General features: G+C 37.5%; 1 protein-coding gene across 3 annotated transcripts in view; it reads right to left on the bottom strand.

Moving 5' to 3' along the window:
* Window positions 1-20,117, bottom strand: part of YWHAE (tyrosine 3-monooxygenase/tryptophan 5-monooxygenase activation protein epsilon) — a 41,742-nt gene that overhangs the window by 14,934 nt on the left and 6,691 nt on the right. For 2 of the 3 annotated variants that reach the window (XM_045199201.3, XM_045199200.3), the window contains exon 2: window positions 1,180-1,273. The exons of the other annotated variant lie outside the window; for it this stretch is intronic. In XM_045199201.3, the coding sequence (XP_045055136.1) occupies window positions 1,180-1,273 (94 nt within the window). The remainder of the gene's footprint in view (window positions 1-1,179; window positions 1,274-20,117) is intronic. 3 annotated transcript variants of the gene reach the window in all.

Below are 20,117 nucleotides of genomic sequence, written 5' to 3'. Positions count from 1 at the left end.
TCCTGGTCAGGGCATATACCTAGTCCAGGTAACAAATCCAGGTGGATTTGATTCCCAGTCCAGGTAACACATAATGCATACAGGAGGCAACCAATCAATGCTTTTCTCTCACATCAATGTTTCTCTCTCTAAAAGCAATTTAAAAATATCCTCAGGTGAGGATTTTTTTTTTTAATTATCCTTCCAGGATTATCAGTTAATAAAAATGTTAAGATGGTATATGGTCTTTGGAAAAACAACTTGGTAGTTTTTTAATACAGTTCAACACCAGAATTCAGCAATCCCACTCCTACATAGTACCCAAGAGAGAAAACTCTGTATCTTCACAAAGACGCTTACGCGTATGTTCACAGTAACTTTATTCACAATAGCCAAAAGATGAAAACAACCCAAATGTTCATCTATATGATTAACTACTACTCAAAAACAAAAAATAATCTACTGATACTCGAAAGTAAACACATGGATGAATTTCAAAAACATCATACCAACTGAAAAAAGCCAGACCAAAAAAGACAGTATGATTCCACTTAAATTTATAGAAAATGCACAACTATAAAAACAGAAAGCAAATTAAGTGGTTAGCAGGGTATGGGGGTAAAGTGAGGGCTTGTGTGCAAAGGAGTACAAGAGAAATTTGGGGAGAGGGGATAGAATTACATGTTAAACTGTGCTGGTTACACAGTTAATAAATACACTTATTAGCCCCGGCTGGTGTGGCTCAGTGGATCGAGTGCCAGCCTGAGAACCAAAGGGTCAGTGGTTCAATTTTCACTCAGAGTACATGCCTGGGTTGTGGGCCAGGTCCCCAGTTGGAGGCACACAAGAGTCAACCACACATTGCCATTTCACTACCTCTCTTTCTCCCTCCCTTCCCGTCTCTAAAAATAAGTAAAATCTTTTAAAAAATACATTTATTAAAATTTACTAAATTATATATTTATACTTAAAAGTGGTATATTTTATCATATATATATTATACCTCAATAAAGCTAATTTTTTAAAATGTAGTTCTGAAGGATAGGGAGTATGGTAATAAGACCATTAATTTGTAAGAGCCTGCAGGCATTCATTTAAAACATCCAATTTTTTTTCCCCCTGGCTGGTGTGGCTCAGTTGGTTGGAGCATCATCCCGTAACCTAGAGGTTGCGGGTTCAATTCCCAGTCAGGGCACATGCCTGGGTTGCAGGTTCGGTCCCCAGTCCGGGCGCGTACAGGAGGCAACCAATCAATGCTTCTGTTTCGCATCGATGTTTCTCTCTTCCTCTCTCTCTAAAAAGCAATGAAAAAAATGTCCTTGGGTGAGATAAAATAAAAATAAAACATCCAATTTTTTAAAATCCTAGTCACAAAAAAAGGCTAAATTCAGGGGCAGTAAAGTAGAAGGGTATGATTTCAAGCTCAATTCTGTATACTAGTTTATTCTCAAAAACTAACAAACATGCCTCAAAGTGAAACCCACAAATACAGAGAAACTGAGAGTTGCCAGATGGGAGGGTGTTTGGGGACTGGGTGAAAAGGGGGAAGGGACTAAGAAATACAAATTGCCAATTACAAAATAGTCACAAGGATAGAAAGTGTAACATAGGGAATAGTCAATAGCATTGTAGTAACTAAATATGCTGCCAGGAGAGTGATGGTACTAGACTTATGGGGGATCACTTTTTAAGTTATTTAAATGTCTAACCACTATGCTATACACCTAAAACTAATATTGAATGTAAAGTGTAATTGAAAATTTTATTTTAAAAATTGAAACCAATTTCTCTTTTCTAAATTGTTCCCAACAAAGCAATGAAAAAACCTAGCTACACCAAAAACAACATTAATTATTTAAAATTGGAAGGCTTTGCAATATAATATATTTAACAACTATACACAAATATCTAAGACCATCAAAAACTTAACAATGCTATGTCTCTGGGTACTATTCCAGGTGGTTTAGATTTTCTTCACAGTTTTATGCTTTGAAATTTTTCAACAATGAACATTCAATATTTTTACAATGTGAGGGGGAAAATATATTTAAAATTACTCAATGATATTCTACTATCCCAGATTCAATTAGGTATATAATCCCCTGAATTTATAGAGAGCCACAAAATGATGCCCTAAAGACTGTGGTATAACTACAAAAGCAGCAGCTATCCACTTTTATTGTAACAGCTTTACTAATCTATAACCCATATATCATACAATTCGCCCATTTAAAGTTCACAACTCTACGGGTTTTAACATATTCACAGAATTGTACCACAATCACCACAATCAATTTTAGAACGTTTTCATCACTTGATAAGGAAAAACTCCAGCTCTTTCCAGCAAGCACCAAGGCATCAGCATCTCCAAGAACAACAGGCAGAAGACCAGGGGCAAGAGAAAGCCCTACCTCAAGAAGTGTAAGTATGAGCTGGGCACCCTGCTGTTGCTAACACTGACACTGCCCCCACCCCAAGCGAGGAGGCAATAAATATGGTGCCTTGAGTGGCTGGATGTGGGTAACTTCTGGGGTTCCGAGTGTTGTATACACAAAACAAGGATTACTGATGCATCCACAACAAACTGGTGTTCACCAAGAACTAGTCAAGAACTGCATCATGCTCACTGAAACTCTGAGTCCCACTACGCACTGCCACTGAGCTGCACAAAGGGAACCAAGCTGACTCCTGAAGGACAAACATTTTAAACAAAAAGGAAAAAAAATGTTTTCAGCCCTAGCTAGTATGGCTCAGTGGATTGAGCTCCAGTCTATGAACCAAAGGGTCACTGGTTCAATTCCCAGTCAGGGCACATGCCTGGTTTGCAGGCCAAGTCCCCAGTTGGGGGCATGGGAGCGGAAACCACACATTGATGTTTCTCTCCCTGTCTTTCTCCCTCCCTTCCCCTCTCTCTAAAAATAAATAAGTAAAAATCTCTTTAAAATTTTTTTCCAGAAGAAATATGAAAGGGAAAAGAATGCCAACATCAGCAGGGCAAACTTCTTGTATGCACTGCTTCAAGACCAGGCCAATGCGGCTGAATAGACAGTTATGTGCTAGAGGGCAAGAACTGGAGTTCTGAGAAAAATCAAGGCCCAGAAAGGCAAGCAAATAAAAACAAATCCCTCTCCCTCCTATCTGAGCTCATGTAATAAAGGTGTTTATTGAAGCGAGGGAGGGAGGGAAGCTGATGTCCATTAGGAGTCACTCCCTAGTTACCCCCAATTCCCTCAGCCATAGGACACCACCAAATTACTGTCTGTCTCTATGGATTTACCTATTCTACACATTTCATATAAACTGAACCACATAATATGTTGTCTCTTGTGACTGGCTTCTTTTACCTAGCATGTTTGAAGTTTCATCCATAGTGCAGCACCTGTCAACACTTACTATATGGATATACCACATTTTACTTATCCATTCATCACTTAATGGACATTTGATTGAATTTCCAATATTTTTTGGCTATTGTGAGTAATGCTTCTATGACCACTGATATAAATATGCTTTTGAATCTGCTGAATAAATACACCTAGAACTGGAACCACAGGGTCATATGGTAACTTTTTGAGGAACTGCCGGAACTGTTTTTAACAGGGGCTGCATCATCTTACAATACCACCAGCAATCTAGGAGGATTCCAATTTCCCCATACTCTCCTCACCAACACTTAAGTTTCCTTTTTTTAAGTCATTCAAGTGAGTGTGAAGTGGTAGCTCATGATCCTGATTTGCATTTCCTTGATGGCTAATGATGGTAGGTATCTTTTTATGTGCTTATTGGCCATTTGTGTATGTTCTTTGGATAATACTCACATGCTTTGCCCATTTTTAAATTGAATTATTTGCCTTTTCATTACTGGAGTTGTAGGAATTATTTACTTTTAAACCCCCAACTTCTCACCCCTCATCTTCAGGAATTTCTCCATTCCTGAAGTTAGTAGATTAAGGAATAGGAGTATGAGTCAGGAGAGGAAAAAGCCTTCCTTCTACTCTTAAAAGTTCTACCATCAGTGCCTTGTACCAATAACTATAATGAAGTTATTGTTGGTGTCACCCATATCCTTTTAACACCAGCAACATAAACATGATCTGAATTGCAGCATACCCCAAAAAGTTGATTTATGCAAAAGTATAAACCGACCACATTCTCAAAACCTCCATTAGCAAAGGATTAACACCAGTTATATTCACATAAATTTCACTACTCAACTAGCATTTCATGAAATCATCATAGCAGCAACTATATTTCATAAATTTGATCAAGGAATTTCTGAGATGGAGAAAACTGTCAAACCTGTTTACAGCAGGTATGTTCATAACTTATGAACAAGTGAACTGCGACTCATGGTCAAACCACTACTTGCAGATGCACAGGAAGTTGGGTACATAAGGTCTGGGCTCTGTAGTGGCTCACAGAATTAAAGTGTCTCAGCCCTAGCTGGGTAGCTCCGTTGGTGGGAGTGTCCTCCAGATATGCCCAGGTTGCAAGGTCAATCCCCAGTCAGGGAAAATACAAGAATCAACCAATGAATGCATAAATAAGTAGAACAATAAATCAATGTTTCTCTCTCTCTCTCAAATCTATAAATTAAAATAACAACTTTTTTAAAATAATTATCGTGCTGCCCTGGCTGGTGTGGCTCAGAGGATTCGGTGCTGGCCTGCAAACCAAAGGATTGCTAGTTCAATCCCCAGTCAGAGCACATGCCTGGGTTGCGGTCCAGGTCCCCAGCTGGGGGCATGTGAGAGGCAACCACACACTGATGTTTCTCTTTCTCCCTCCCTCCCCCTCTCTCTAAAAATAAATAATTTTTTTTAAAAAGAATTAATGTGCCTTGCACCAAAGCGTACTGGGTTATAACCATGATTTCTCCCAACATGGGGAAAAAATGTTTGGCAGTTGTTGCAACACGTAAAACTATAAAGCTAAAAGTAACTTGCCTGAAGTCACACTAGCCAGAACTCAAACCCAGACAATTAAACTTAAGTGCCAGAGGTCTTAACCGCATTCACTAATTTCCCCAAGTAAAGTGCTCATAGAAACAGAATCCTTTTTTTTTTTTTTTACAGATTTTATTTACTTATTTTTAGAGAGGGGGAAAGGAGGGAGAAAGATAGGGAGAGAAACATCAGTTTGTGTTTGCCTCTCACACGCTCCCTACTGAGAACTGGGCTGGCAATCCAGGCATGTGCCCTGACTGGGAATCAAACTAGCAACCCTTTGGTTCTCAGGCCAGCACTCAATTCACTGAGCCACACCAGCCAGGGCAGAAACCAATTCTTAAGTCCAAGAACACTGAAGGTGTTCACTCATGGTAAGAAAGGGCCTTAGCATCACACAGTTCCCTAAAAAGTTTCAGTCACTTGAGGTTCTGTAGAGATCTTGGCTTTATGTAAAGGTATGGATCAGTTGGTCAATGACCTTTTCCTCTTTGTCTAGGAAACTATTCACCCCTCCAGATCAAACTCAAACACCTTATTCTGTAAACGTGTTCCCATCAAATATTACCTTCCCAAAAGGGCATGAACTGTGTCCTCGTATTTCCAGAAAAGAACAGTATTTAATGCCACAAATGGCACACATACTTGATGAAAGAACGAGGAGGGTGCCCTGTCTTGTGTGGCTCAGTGGATTGGGCACAGGCCTGCAAACCAAAGACTGCTGGTTCAACTCTGGGTCAGGGCTCCTGCCTAGGTTGCAGGCCAGGTCCCCAGCTGGGGATGTGCAAGAGGCAACAGAGCGGTGTTTCTCTCCCACTCTTTCCCTCCCTCTGAAAATAAATAAAATAAGTATTTAAAAAAGAAAGAAAGAAAGAAAAAGAGTAATGAGAGTAAAACTATGTTTCATAGATTGAGAAATATATTCTGGTGGGCTTGACTGAACATGTCCTAGGTAAACAAAACCTGTTGAAGCATCACCTCTAGAGGGAACCAGAGATTCTATAGTCCTTTCCCAGCAATTTCAATAGGCACTTTTGCTGTAGCCGGTTTTATCTGGTAGAAAATTTTGTTATATCTGACCTAAAGAAATCTTGAAATCCGAAGAATCATCTTGAAGGTCTGAGCTCAGTTCATTAAATATGTAAAGGAAATGTAGTATAGGTATCCTATGTCATCATACTTTAACAAAATACCTATACATTATTAACACCCCCAACTAACTAATAAGACTATGACATCTGGACTTAAAAATATGAAATGCCTAATATTATATAATCTGATCTTAAATCCTATAAATGAAATGACTTAAAGGAGAACATAACACAATCTCATAATACAGTACAAGAGTCAAGGCATTTGTGACTATTCTGACAATCTAGTATATTGCAGTCTAATTAATCTATATATGATCAATAAATGGCAGGCAGAAAAGTATAGGGTTATAAATTATCTTATATATAAAACACGTGTCTGCTTGGTATAAAAAAAGAGCGGGGACAGGGTAATAAGCCCATCAAAGCGATCTATGCAAAAGATAAAAAAGTGCCACTTTAGCCCTGGCTGGTGTGGCTCAGTGGATTTAGTGCAAGCCTGCAAACCAAAGGGTAGCTGGTTCAATTCCCAGTCAAGGGCACATGCCTGAGATGCGGGCCAGGTCCCTGGTTGGGGACACCTGAGAGACAACCACATGTTGATGTTTCCCAACCTCTCTTTCTCCCTCCCTTCTTCCCCTCTCTCTAAAAATAAATAAATAAAATCTTTTTTCTAAAGTGCCACTTTATACAATAACCAAATTTGATTCCCAATCAAGAGCTCCCATAGCAAAGTAGTTAAGGAAAAAAAACAAGCTCCTTCCATTTTCCACTTAAAACACTATGATGATCTACCACTTCATAGCCATTAAGATGGCTACTATAAAATAGAAAACGTGTTGGCGAGGATGTGGAAAAAATGGACCCTGTGCCCTGTTGATGAGCATGCAAAATGCGACAGTTGCTGTGTAAAAAACAGTATTGCCATACGACCCAACAATATACTCTTTTGAGGAAGGGAGGGAGGGAAAGAGCAATAAAGAGCAAGGAAGAGTGAGAAAGAGCAAGAGACAAAGAAAACCAAAGAACAAACTGCCAAACTTTTAACAGGGGCTGCACTATTTTTACATTATCACCAGCAATCTAGGAGGATTCCAATTTCCCCATACTCTCACCAACACTTGTTAAGTTTCCTTTGTACACTCACGTTCATAGCAACATTATTCATAATAGCTAAAAGGTGGAAACAATCCAAGTGTCCACTGATGGATAAATGTGTAAGGAAGACACACATAAAAACACACAATGGAATATTATTCAGCCTTAAAAAGGAGAAAACTCTGCAATTGCTACAACATGAATTACCCTTGAGGACATTATGCTAAGTGAAGTCACAAAGACAAAATACTGTACAATTCCACTTACACGAGGTACTTAGATTAGTTAAAATCATAAAGACAGAAATTATAATGGTAGTTGCCAGGGGATAAGGGGAGAAGAGAATGGAGAGTTACTGTTTTATGGGTATAGCTTTAGACTTACAAGATGAATAGATAGCAGTTATGGCTGTACAAAAATGTGAGTGCATTTAATACCACTCAACTGTACACTAACAAATGGTTAAGATGGTAAATTATGTGTATTGTAACATAATTTTTTAAAAGCTATGATGAACTATGTGGCTCTGAAGTCCCCCTTCTCAATGAAAAATAATCCAGAGATGACAGACATAATGACAATGCAATCTTCAGTTGACTGGAGACTGTTGAAGAGAAACTCCTCCAAAGACCCAACATGAGAAGAAACTTAAGACAATAAATTTGTTTCTGGCTTGCATGAAAGCAAGTTTCCCAAATCACCATGTCAAATGGAAAGAATGCAAAATTATCTTAGGGGTAACACAACACTATCATGGGAAAACGTCAAGGGAAAAAAGCAAGGATACCTCTGCAAATTGTGAAACTCTCTATAAAACTAACTCACCTTGTAATTATAAAATTCACTTCAGTAAAAATATCACAGTGTTACCAGTAATACTTTTTTTAAAAAATTTAGACACTAAAAAAAATATCTCTAGATGAATTATTAGTTATCAGGCATGGATGTTTGAAACTGGTAGTTTGGAATCTTTCAGAGTATGTTTTATATGCATACATCTGGACTGACATATAGAGAAGTCTTTACTCCCTGAGATAAATATAATAATATTAAATGAGAATACTTCTTCAAAAGAGAAAGATCTGTTAAATTAAAAGTGGCAGAATAAGACCTATACTTTTCAATAAAATGCTGGCATCTTTCCCTCACATTGAGTTTAATCACGTGATTATTACCTTACAAACATTTCACAAAATAACAAAAAAGGAGAATAAATACAATAAAGAGAAAAGATTCACCATCAGAAAGAGCCATTCTGCACTGAAAGAAAACAGCAAGGGTAAGAGAACAAACATATTGAAGCTATTTTCCCAGATGCTGAGGAAAATAGTATTTTATCCTTTGATGATAAAGGCAAGATAAACTTAGGAGGGGAGTGTCAATAGTTTAGACTTCAGGAATGTTCCCATTTTATGATTATCAGAGAAACTGTTAATCCTGAGAGCTAGGATCCCTGTATAAGGATGAATGACTCTTAGCATGCCCTCCACTTGTATCTCCTTTTGGAGTGATTTTCCTTTCTCCTAAACTCTAAGGTTCTCCAGAAAACTTGCAACCAGGGGAGCAATGGGCAGTGGTAGCTCATCCTGTGCTAACCTCCTGAATCTGTCTCCAAGGCCCCCCTTTTCTCTGACTTCCCAGGGAGCTGACATCAGCCCTGCCTTGGTTCACTTCTTTCCTATAACATTTCTAGAGAGCCAAAGCAGCCCCACCTAGTCTCTCGACTGCTGCTGCTTCTACCCTCAAAATAAAAATAAGATGAATGGCTATTGCACCATACATAGAAAAATGCATGTCTTCTGGGCTAAAAGGGAAAAAGAGAAGTACAGCAGCAAAGGAAACCCTGACGTCTGCATTTGGGGGATGAAGGATGGGAGAGGGGTCCCAATAAAAAACTGAAACCCAGACCTGTACCAGCAATAGTACTGGGAGAACAGCAATATCAAAGACCAAAGGGAGAACAAGCAGGCCTGAGATAAAAGAGCTCAGGATGGACAGGTAAATGTCTCCCTTAAAATCTGCATACTTAAAGTTTCAAGAGATGCAGTTTAGAAAACCAACAACTGAAAAGGATCTCTGCCAGAAAATTAAGTATGCACAGAAGGGGAAAGTGTTATGATTCATTCATACTCCAAAGCATGCCATGAAAGCAAAATGTCCTTCATATGGCATGCACATACTTAACATACCAGCCAGAAAATGATTTTATTCATCTTTAGAGAAGCTTATAATTTTGAAACAACTCTACCTCCCTTAATATTATGAAAAGCAGAGAAGCCTGGATATAATCTACTTAGCATCTCAAAACTGAAAACACAAGAGACAATAAACATTTTTTAAACAATCAACAGTCGAGGTCCTGGCTAGTGTGGCTCAGTGGACTGCATGCCGCCCTGCAAACCAAAGGGTCACTGGTTTGATTCCCCGTAAGAGCACATGCCTGGGTTTCATGTCAGGCCAGGGGTTGGGGGGTGCATGAGAAGCAACCACACATTGATGTTTCTCTTCCTCTCTCACTTGTCTTTTGCCTAAAAATAAATAAAATCTTTAAAAAAGAAAAAAGAATCAATAGTCGTGAACTGTGATTGATAACTCTATATGCCCAAAGGATTAAGCAAGTGGGCTTGGAAACCATATAACCACCCAAATCTCAGAGGGTTGACATAACAAAGGTTTCTTTCTCACTCAAATGTCTAAGTGAGGGTCTTACATCATGGAGTTGTACCTTTTGATATTTGAAGCTTTCCTTCTCAAAAAAGCAAGGGGGAAAAAAAAAAGCCTTAGGACAGCTCAGTTTGTTAAAGCATCACCCCAATATGACAAGGTTGTGGGTTTGATACCCAGTCAGGACACACATAAAAATCAACCAATGAATAAATTGTTTCTCTTTCTCTCTAAAATCATTTTTTAAAAGGAAAAGCAAAAAAATTAAAGAGAAAAAAAAAGAAAAAAGCAAGGTAAGAAACATAAGAATCAGGAATGGTTTTTCACCGCCTCTACAGGTACACCCACAAGAGTGGGCAAAAATAGGTTTACTTGTTCATTAAATTACCAGTCATCATTACATGTAAGATAAGTTATAAGTAAGAATACAAAATAGTAAAACCAGTAACACAATAAAATAATTAAGTAATAACAAGAATAAACTTTTGTGTACTCACACTGTAAACCTACTTTTGCCAACCCCTGTGTAATTTCTGCTCACACTTGACTAGCCCAAACACAACCCTGATGCCTAAGTAGAAGTTGGGGGGGAAAATGGCAGAAACATTATAGTGTCTCAATATATTACACACACACACACACACACACACACACAGAAACCATACTTTAAAACAAGGACTGACAAGTAAAATCAGACATTATTTAGATCCACAAAGAAACTACGGTCAAATAATACATACCACAAATTTTGTCTATGGTTAATGGCATCAAAGCAACAACTTAAAATGTCCCAAGTTTAAATTGCTTTTATTGTATTTGATTTTAAAAGTATGAAAGTTTTTTGGAGGGAACGATTCCAAGACACTGCCCTGGCTGGGTAGCTCAGTTGGTTAGTGTCATCCCCATACCCTAAGGTTTCAGGGTCCATCCCTAGTCAAGGCACATACAAGAATCAACCAACAAACACTTTTAAGTAAAACAACAAACTGATCTCTCTCTCATCAATGAATAAAAATTTTAAAGCCCTATCCAGTGTGGCTCAGTTGGCTGGAGTGTCCTGTGAGTCAAAAGATCACAGGTTCAATTTCCTGGTCAGGCACATGCCCAGGTTGAGGGTTTGTTCCCGTTAGGGTGTGTCCCCAATCAGGGTGCATGGTAGGAGAGATAACGGATCAGTATTTCTCTCCTCCTCTCTCCCCCTTCCTCCCCTTCAATAAAATCAGTAAGCATGTCCTCCAGCGAGTATAAAAAAAAAAAAAAATCCAAGGTACTAAATCTAAGTGGAATTTATGCCATACAGATCTTGACTTAAGAACTAATAGTCAAAAACTGTTTGACTAGATTTACACAAGAGAAGCAGTCTTCACATGGATACTTCTATCTCATGAAACCATTAAGGGCATTTCTAAGAAAGTTCTGTATGTCAATGTCCAGATGTTATGTTGCTTTCGAACGATCTGATGGACTTAACCTCCAAGGAATGAGTGAAATTACTAGCTAAGCAAATTTGGAAAATCACTAAACACTGTCAATTCGCAAACAATTCAGTGACAACATTCAGGTTTCTAAAAGATCCAAATATCTTGGTAGTAAAGACTCTGTTAACACTTAGGAATATATAGATAGCAATTAAATTTCTTTTGAAGAAAGTATTTGCTCTATCACACTAACAAATACTCTACTGGAGATATCACTTTTGTACCATAAAGCATGGAAAAGAAATTTGACTATAACAATTTTAAGGGCAGTTATTATAGGTTATCCATAAAAGAAATTCAGTTAAGCGCGGGCAGTCTTGACTGCCATTATTCCAGGTGATCTTAAATGTCTCTGGGGAGAGACTCTAACCCAAAGCCCAATCCCTGCCCCACTCCTCCATGCCAGTCTAGCTAATCACACTTGAGCAACCACTCCCCAAAATTTGAAATCATTATTTTTCTCCTCTGTGGCCACAGCAACCTTTCCTGTCAGCACTCTCATTCCTGCTACTCTTGTGTTCCTACCTTAGGGAAACAACTATTTCCTCTAAGTCAAAGTTTCCTGGAGGCATCATTTCCATCCCTACCCAGCAAAAAAAATAAGAAATAAAATAAAGAAAAAAAAATTCGGTTAAGGTACCTATGGAACATGATTTCTGACAGAGCTACACTCCAATGAATCCATCAGATTAAGCTGATTACAAAACCATTCTCAGCCAAACTGACTGATCTTGATGGTTAAACATTAAATCCCTGACAAATTTGACAATTTTAGTTTTATCATACACAATTCAGCTGTTTTACGTCTGCTCAAGTTTGTGATACCATCATCACTTCACAAGGCTATCTGCACTTCTATGGGTATGCTTCCAAATCTCTTAAGAGCTCTATGGGATGCTAAAACAAAATTTTTACATTACTCAAAATTCTAATTCAGCTATTATACTTTAATTCCAATAGTAACTAATGTGGAAAGGATCTAAGGATGCAATAAAAACCTTAAGTCTGTAGCTTTAAGAGAAATATATCACTCATATTTTCCTATGAAAATGAAATGCCATAGCAGTAATCACTAGCTATGTTTAGGTAAAACCAGAAAAATGTTATGAGATGTATCTTAAGAGTTGTGTTAAAAATGAAGTTATAAGGGAATAATTTGAAGTCAACAGTTTGGCAAGATTGGAAGCCACTCATGGGATTTTTAGAGCAAAGGTTTTAATGGCTTAAAGTGAACAAGATTAATAAACTGACATCTAAGTACATTTTGTGTTGAGTACTATGAAAGAAACAAACAGGATACTGAAATAAAAGCGGTCTGGAAGCCTCTCTAAAGAGGTTCTTTTCTATTCTAGTAACACTTTTGCCATTCTTGTCATATCTACCTACATTTGTACTCTTCTTAGACCAAAAGACACACACACTTTGTGAAACATAGCATGGTTGAAAAACACCAGCTTTATAAGCCAAAAATATTCAGATTAGATTTTCATTCCATCTTATGTGTTTAATTACATGCTGTTTGACCTTCACAAGCTTGTTTCCTCACCTACAACTTGGGAGATACCTCTCACTTAGTTATGAAAGTTAAAATGAGATTGCGTAGTAAATTCTCTGGCACATAATAGGAAGTCGATAATGTGTTAAAAGCATCTCTTTGCTTGCCTGTCTTTTAAGATAAAAACACACGCACACAGTAATTGAAGAGGATGTAGGACAGTTTTCCCTAACAGCTACAGCCCATAATGCCCTCAGTTCTTCTCTAAAATTCCTGTATCACAGAATTTGGTAAGGATAATTCTTATTTTAAGCCACAGTTCTCCTTAAGTCTTCAAACTCCTTTATAGTAGTTATTATCATAAATTATCATTCAGAAAGGGAAACTCATTCCCAAGACATACTAAATAAATACCTGTTGATTACAAAGTCCAAGAATGGACTTGTAAGAGAAATCCTTAGGAATGCTTCTGAAGGAGACGAAGGGAATTCCTAAACATATCAACTCATCAAAATAGAATATAAAAATACAAGGAAGAAACAAGGAAAAGTGACAAATCAACAAGCTATGGAAAGACTAAGAAATCAGTAAGGGCCCTGGCTGGTGTGGCTTAATGGACTGAGCGCGAACTATACGGTCACCAGTTCAATTCCCAGTCAGGGCACATGACTAGATTGCAAGCCAGGTCCCCAGTTGGGGGCATCTGAGAGGCAACCAACTGATGCATCTCTCACACATTGATGTTTTGCTCCCTTTCTCCCTCCCTTCCCCTAAAATTATTTTTTTTTAATCAGGTTAAACCTGATTAACATTTATAAATTAATCTAAGGTTATATTAAATATTTATTCATCTACAAAACAGTAGTATACCCTCTAATACTATACTTGGGCAAATACATCCACATAATTATTAACCATTGTTTGTTAGAAAGTTTTGTTAGACAAAACCAGAAAAGAGTGCAGTAATGCCATAGAGATTCAAATACTCTCAAACTCAGATTCCTGGCAATTCCCTGACTGCTGGAAAAAAAACAGCTGAGATGGCCTCTAGACAAAACCTTTACAAGGTCAATCAGGCAAACCTAGCTGTATATCCAGAGATAAGCATTAAATTCAGAGTACAGTTATGCCAATAAATTCAATTAAAAATTATAAAATAAAAAATGTAGAGTACGGACCAAAAGCTTAATTTTTAAAAACATTTTAATCCTCACCTGACAATATGTTTACTGACTTTTGAGAGACATCGATGTGAGAAACACCAATGGGTTGCCCCACTGTATGCACCTCAACCAGAGATCAAACCCACAACCTACCATGTGCCCTGATTGGGGGGGGGGGGCCTGAATCCATAACCTTTTGGTGTACAGGATAATGGCTCCAACCAACTTAGTGACCCAGCCAGGACCAAAAGCCTAAATTTTTAATTAGCACCCACAGTAATTCTAATTCAGTCAAGCATTTGAAAAACAATGATCTATTCCAGTGGTCCTCAACCCTAGCTGCACACTAAAATCCCTATAGGAAGTTTTTTCTAAAGATAGAGTCACCCTGATAAGCAGGAATCGAACTAGAAACTTTTTGGTTAGGGGATGATGCTCCAACTCACTCAGCCACATTAGCCAGGGCCATCCCTCATATTATTGATTCCAATATGCTATTGGTATAACATGCATCACTATTCTACGTAACATTAATAAAGATAAATGCTGCCATTTGCACCATGACAAACCAATTGACTAAGAAAAAAATTTGGATTTTAGAGATGTTTAATGTAAGTTTCCTTTTGATTTCTTTTTTAAATTCCTTTTTAAAAAATATTTTACTTATATTTATTTAAGATTTTATTTTGAGAGAGAGGGGAAGGGAGGGAGAAAGAGATGGAGATAAACATCAATGTGTGGTTCCCTCTTGTGGGCCCCCTACTGGGGACCTGGCCCACACAGCAGGCATGTACGTGCCCTGGACCAAGAATCAAACCGGCAACCCTTTGGTTCGCAGGCCTGCACTCAATCCACTGAGCCACACCAGCCAGAGCAAAACCACACATTTTTAAAGTTTTCATATTAGTCTGGCTAAAATGGTCCAATTTTGTTTTTCAAGGGTTTTTTTAATGTTCACAATGTTTCACTGAAAGAAAGGCATGTTGCTCAACAATACATGTATTACTTCTAAGAAAGAACACATTATATATTACCCACATTAGGAAACTTATTCGCATTAAGCATCTCTGAAATTCAAATTTTTTTAGTCAATAGTTTGTCATGGTGCAACTGGAAGTATTTATCTTTATTAGTATTATGTAAAATAATAATGCATGTTATACCAACAGCATGTTGGAGTCAATAATATCAGGGATGGCCCTGGCTAAAGTGGCTTAGTTTGTCAGAGCATCGTCCCCTAACTGAAAGAATGCAGGTTCGATTCCTGCTTCAGGCACATACCTAGGTTGGGGGTTTGATCCCCAGTCCAGGCCTCCTATGGAAGGCAACCAATCAATGCTTCTTTCTAGCATCTATGTCTCTCTCTCTCTCTCTCTCTCTCTCTCTCTCTCTCAGCAATGAAAAACATGCCCTCAGGTGAAGGATGATGATGATGATGATGATAGGTATGTTTTTGTTTATAAACGCACTGGTACTTGACCAAAGAGAAGTTCTGAAAGTATATTCAAATTGTTAACAGATATTTCTGGAAGGGCAGAGTACTTGTCAGTATTTACTTGATACAGCTGTAGCTTTGTTTTTACACTTAATTTTCACTTTTGTAATAAAAAATAAAACAGGAGTGGGAAAATGTGTACACATTTTAACTAAAGTTTAAAATTTTTAAATATCTGTTTTTGCAACAAAAAGTTATGTACTATATATTCGTAAGCTGGTGGTACTATAAAAGAGAACAATGGGAGCACACAAGCCAAACCTTTAGGTTCACTTTGACCAGAAATTTTCCACACTGCTCAGAATGTCTCTTAAGCAACCCAAAAATTACAAAAAATTACACTTTGGATATGTTTCATTGCAGTACTACTAGGAATATTCTAGCAAAAAACTTGTATAGTTTAATTAGTATGTTACATAGCCAATAAAAATATTTACAAACAGTCCATGATATCAGAAAAATGTCCATAATATAAAATTAAGCAAAATCAGATAAAGATGTACATAAAACAAAACAGTAAGACAAAAAACTTTTGCACAAAAAATACCAGGTACTGTAAGTTTTCTTCCCATCTTTGACTTCTCGAATTTTCCATGAGTATATACAATGTATATATACAATACATTTATATTGAAAATGCGGAATATATGCAGTACTGAATACTTGAACTGGAAAATATCCAAGTTGCTCAAGCCATTTTAATGCAATTTAACCACAGCTACTATTTTTAGTAATGTTTGTCCTCCTAAATTCCTGTGATTTACAAGTGTCAGTAATTTTTAAAATCAGTTTCAGATTTTTAAGCTTAAAAACCTGAATAATATCAAACAGAAATAAAAAATATATTTTAATACTTTAAATCACATCTTGCTAGTGAAGTAAGTCTACCTGGTCTACCCAGACTTAATCTCTAAAATAACAAACCAGAGCCCTTCCACCATGAGGGGAACACAACAAAAAGGCACCATCTATTATCCAGGAAGTAGGTCCTAACCAACCACCACACCGAATCTGCTGGCACCATGATCTTGAACTTCCAGCTTCCTGAACTGTAAGAAATAAGCTTCTGTTGTTTATAAGCTACCCAGTCTGTGATATTTTGTTAGAGCAATCTGAATGGACTAAGACCAAGTCCTTGTACACTGTAAAAATGTAAACTGCTTTAAAAAAATTGCTCCTCAAAAGTTTAAACTGAGTTACCATAAGACCCAGAATATCCAAGCTCATGTACAATACCTAAGAGAAATGAAAACATTTGTCCACACACACACACAGAAAGAGCAAGCCGAACATTCTCCTAATGTCTTCAAAATCATGCAGAACTGAAACAGACCACTAAAACAGGATACTGCTAGTGTTCCAAAATTTTTAGCTTTTAGAAATGGAGAAAATTAAACTGGGAAACCATTAAGGCAGTGTGATAAACAAGGATAAAAGGTAAAGACCAAAATGACTAAAGATTGGCATTAGCATTCTGAAATGAGGAAAGGTAATGGTCAACAAAGGCCTAAGAAGAAAGATGCAGCAGGTTCTACAGTTCTGAATGCAGAAAGGTATCATCCCCATGAGTCTCAAAACTGGGGAACAGGAAGGAAATTCCCTTTCATCAAAACTAACATTTCTCCCCTTAGAGTTTAAGAAGATACTCTGTCAGGCAGCCAAATGTGTTTAGCTGTAGTACAAAGGAAATGAGGTAGTAAGAGGTTGGGGGGGGAGGGTAAGTGACCTAGGACACTGATATATGAGGGGGTAAAAAAAGAAAAAGAGCCCAAAGTCTAAATCTCTTTTCATAGTTTTAGTAGTATTAGAAAACAAAACATCTGAAAACTTTGCTTTGGAATACAACAGGAAAAAAAAGAAACAGATATAACCCCTATACAGTTCAGGAGAAGAGTTATACTATTTATTCTATGTTACTTATTTCTCTAAGTCTTTGAACAGCTAAGAAACCCCAATTAATACTTCACTTTTATAGTAGTACATTTAAAAGTTGTAGAGAAAAAATGCTCACTCTACAAAGAAAAATATTTTGTATTAATACTTTTTGGAAAAATCTTTAAAAACAAAATCACAGCTGTTATAAGTGATATTTTCTAGTCAAAGAGTACACAATGTTTTGAAATTTCCATGGTAATCCTATTATAAGTTTTTACTAATTTACAATTTAATTTATTTTGATCAAATAAAATCACACAAATTCTTAAACAGGACATTTAACATTCTACAACATAAAAGTGCTCACAACCAGTCCAAGGTCCTAGAAAATCCTTAAAAGACTAACCACCATAGATTAAGTAGTATTAATTGGTAGCTTTCTACTGATCAGAACTCACTCACTGTCCAGGGCTTATGCGAAACCTTTAGAACCACATTCCACAAAATCAGTTACTGTACAGGTATTCCCCGTTTTGAAAGTTCATGTTAACACTTCCCTTTTTTATTTTTTAACCCTCACCCAAGGACATGTTGATTGATTTTAGAGAGAAGAAAGGGAGGGAAGGGAAAAGAAACACCCAGTATGCACCCCAATTAAGGATTGAACCTACAACCTAGGTATGTGCCCGGACCAGGGATCCAATCCACAACCTCTTGGTGAAAAGGATGACATTCCAATTTAATCACCTGGCCAAAGCAACACCACTTCACTTTTAAGGAAGACTTACATTATTATGCCCTCATTGGTGTGGCTCAGTGGATTGAGCACCATCCTGGGAATTGAAAAGTTGCTGGTTCGATTCCCAGTCAAGGGCACTTGCCTCGGTTGTGGGCCACGTCCCCAGTTCAGGGCATACAAGAGGCAACTGATCAATGTATCTCTTGATGTTTCTCTCCCTCTTTCTCCCTTCCCCTCTTCTCTAAAGGTAAATAAAAATCTTTAAATAATTCTCATAATGTAAGAAAGACTTACATTACTAGTAGCTATCTTCACTAAATGAAAGAAATCGAAGAGGATTTTCACTTTTAGGAAAAAGGTGAAAAGCAAAAAGAACACTCAGCACTTGCCATTAGAGGCAATACACACCCAGAGCAGAGACAAGCTCCTTTCTGTGACCTACAGTCAGCATCAAACCACCATAAGCTTTGAAGCGTGTCTACAAACGTTCTCCACTTATTTTGTACATCCCTTAGCAAAATGGGTCCTAAGGTAATTGCTTCTTTACTTTAAGCCACAAGTGGCAAACACAAGGCATCCGGCCCTCCACCTTGTTTTACCCAACCTGGCACCTTGTTTCTACCTGGTGGCAGCGCTGAGCTCTCACTTAACTGTTATACAGTCCTAAAATTACATTCGGCCCTTTGAAGGCAACCACGAGGCTGATGTGACCCCTCGGGTGAAAATGGGTTTGACACCCCTGCTTTAAGCCATTTCAGCTTATGAAAGGTTTCATAGGAATACTTCTTTCAGTTGCGAGAGGCGGGGGAGGGAGGGGATCTGTACAGGTGTGCTATGACTGCTTTCTTAGTAATCTGGGACTGCTAACATGCAAATATTTTAACACTGATTTACTTGAGCATTTTCATACTATGGAACCTTTCACCCCAAATTCAGACAACAGGTGTTAGTCTCTTGAAAATTAACCTGGAATTAGTATCAAAAGAACTACATATCAGCTCAACATGGCCAAAGTATAGATTATACTGCTTGGGAATATATTTAAACAACCTTCACTTTCTGAATATGCAAATTTCCAATAGAAGATTAATAATTTTATTTTGAAAATTACCCATATTTACATAAACATAACTTATAGACTAAACTCATGAATATACTTGCTAAGAAAAACTCAAAAAAGGTAGGTTATCTTCCAATCTGAGCACAGTAAGTCAACAGCAAAGACATTTACTTCATCATTCACATTGAATGGGAATTTCTCACAAATAATAATGCTACCTGTCCAATATTATTCTTTGCAGTTTACAAAACCTCACAATTTCACAACAACCCGGTAAATTAGCAGGCAAGGCAGGCATCATTAATCCCCATTCTACAAACAATAAATTCAGGTGATTTCAAGGCCTTTGCATCTTACAAAATATTGAGTCAATTACTCTTATTCATAGTGTAATATGTCTCCTTTGAATGTTATACATAAACAAAAAGTTAAAACACTTTTCATATTGCTTCAGCTAGAAAAAATCCTGACCTCATCACAAATCAAGCCTACCAATGACAGATCTGCCCAGCTATTGTGATGGATCATTGGAAGAAGGGTAATAAAGTCAAGATTAAGTTTCAAAAAAGATAAACCAGGATCATGGTCATTTGTTTTCTAAACTACACAGGCTTTGATGGTCTAAAAGGATAGTCATAACAAAGTATGGACGGGAGTGTAAAAATGCATTTGGGGGAAAAGGTCTGAGCTTAGGACAGACACTAAGACCTAAGTATTTTTTCTTTTTCTTTGTTGATCTGAGAAAGAGAGAGAGGAATATCTATTTGTTGTTCCACCTGTTTATACATTCATTGGCTGATTGTTGTATGTGCCCTGACCAGCGATCAAACCCACAACCTTAGTTTATGAGGACAAAACGCTCTTACCAACTGAGCCACCCTGCCAGGGCTAAGTCAAGTATTTTTAAACACAGATCTGTTCAAGGTAGACATACATAAAACCAACATACTTGGCTTTCACAGTATCACTCAGTGACTATACTCCATATGCCAGCAAGTTCTATTTTCAGCAAACTACCATATCCTTGGCTTTTC

Source organism: Desmodus rotundus, chromosome 9 (genome assembly GCF_022682495.2).
Source record: "Desmodus rotundus isolate HL8 chromosome 9, HLdesRot8A.1, whole genome shotgun sequence".
Classification (NCBI taxonomy): Eukaryota; Metazoa; Chordata; class Mammalia; order Chiroptera; family Phyllostomidae; genus Desmodus; species Desmodus rotundus.
This window is presented reverse-complemented; position numbering and strand designations above follow the sequence as displayed.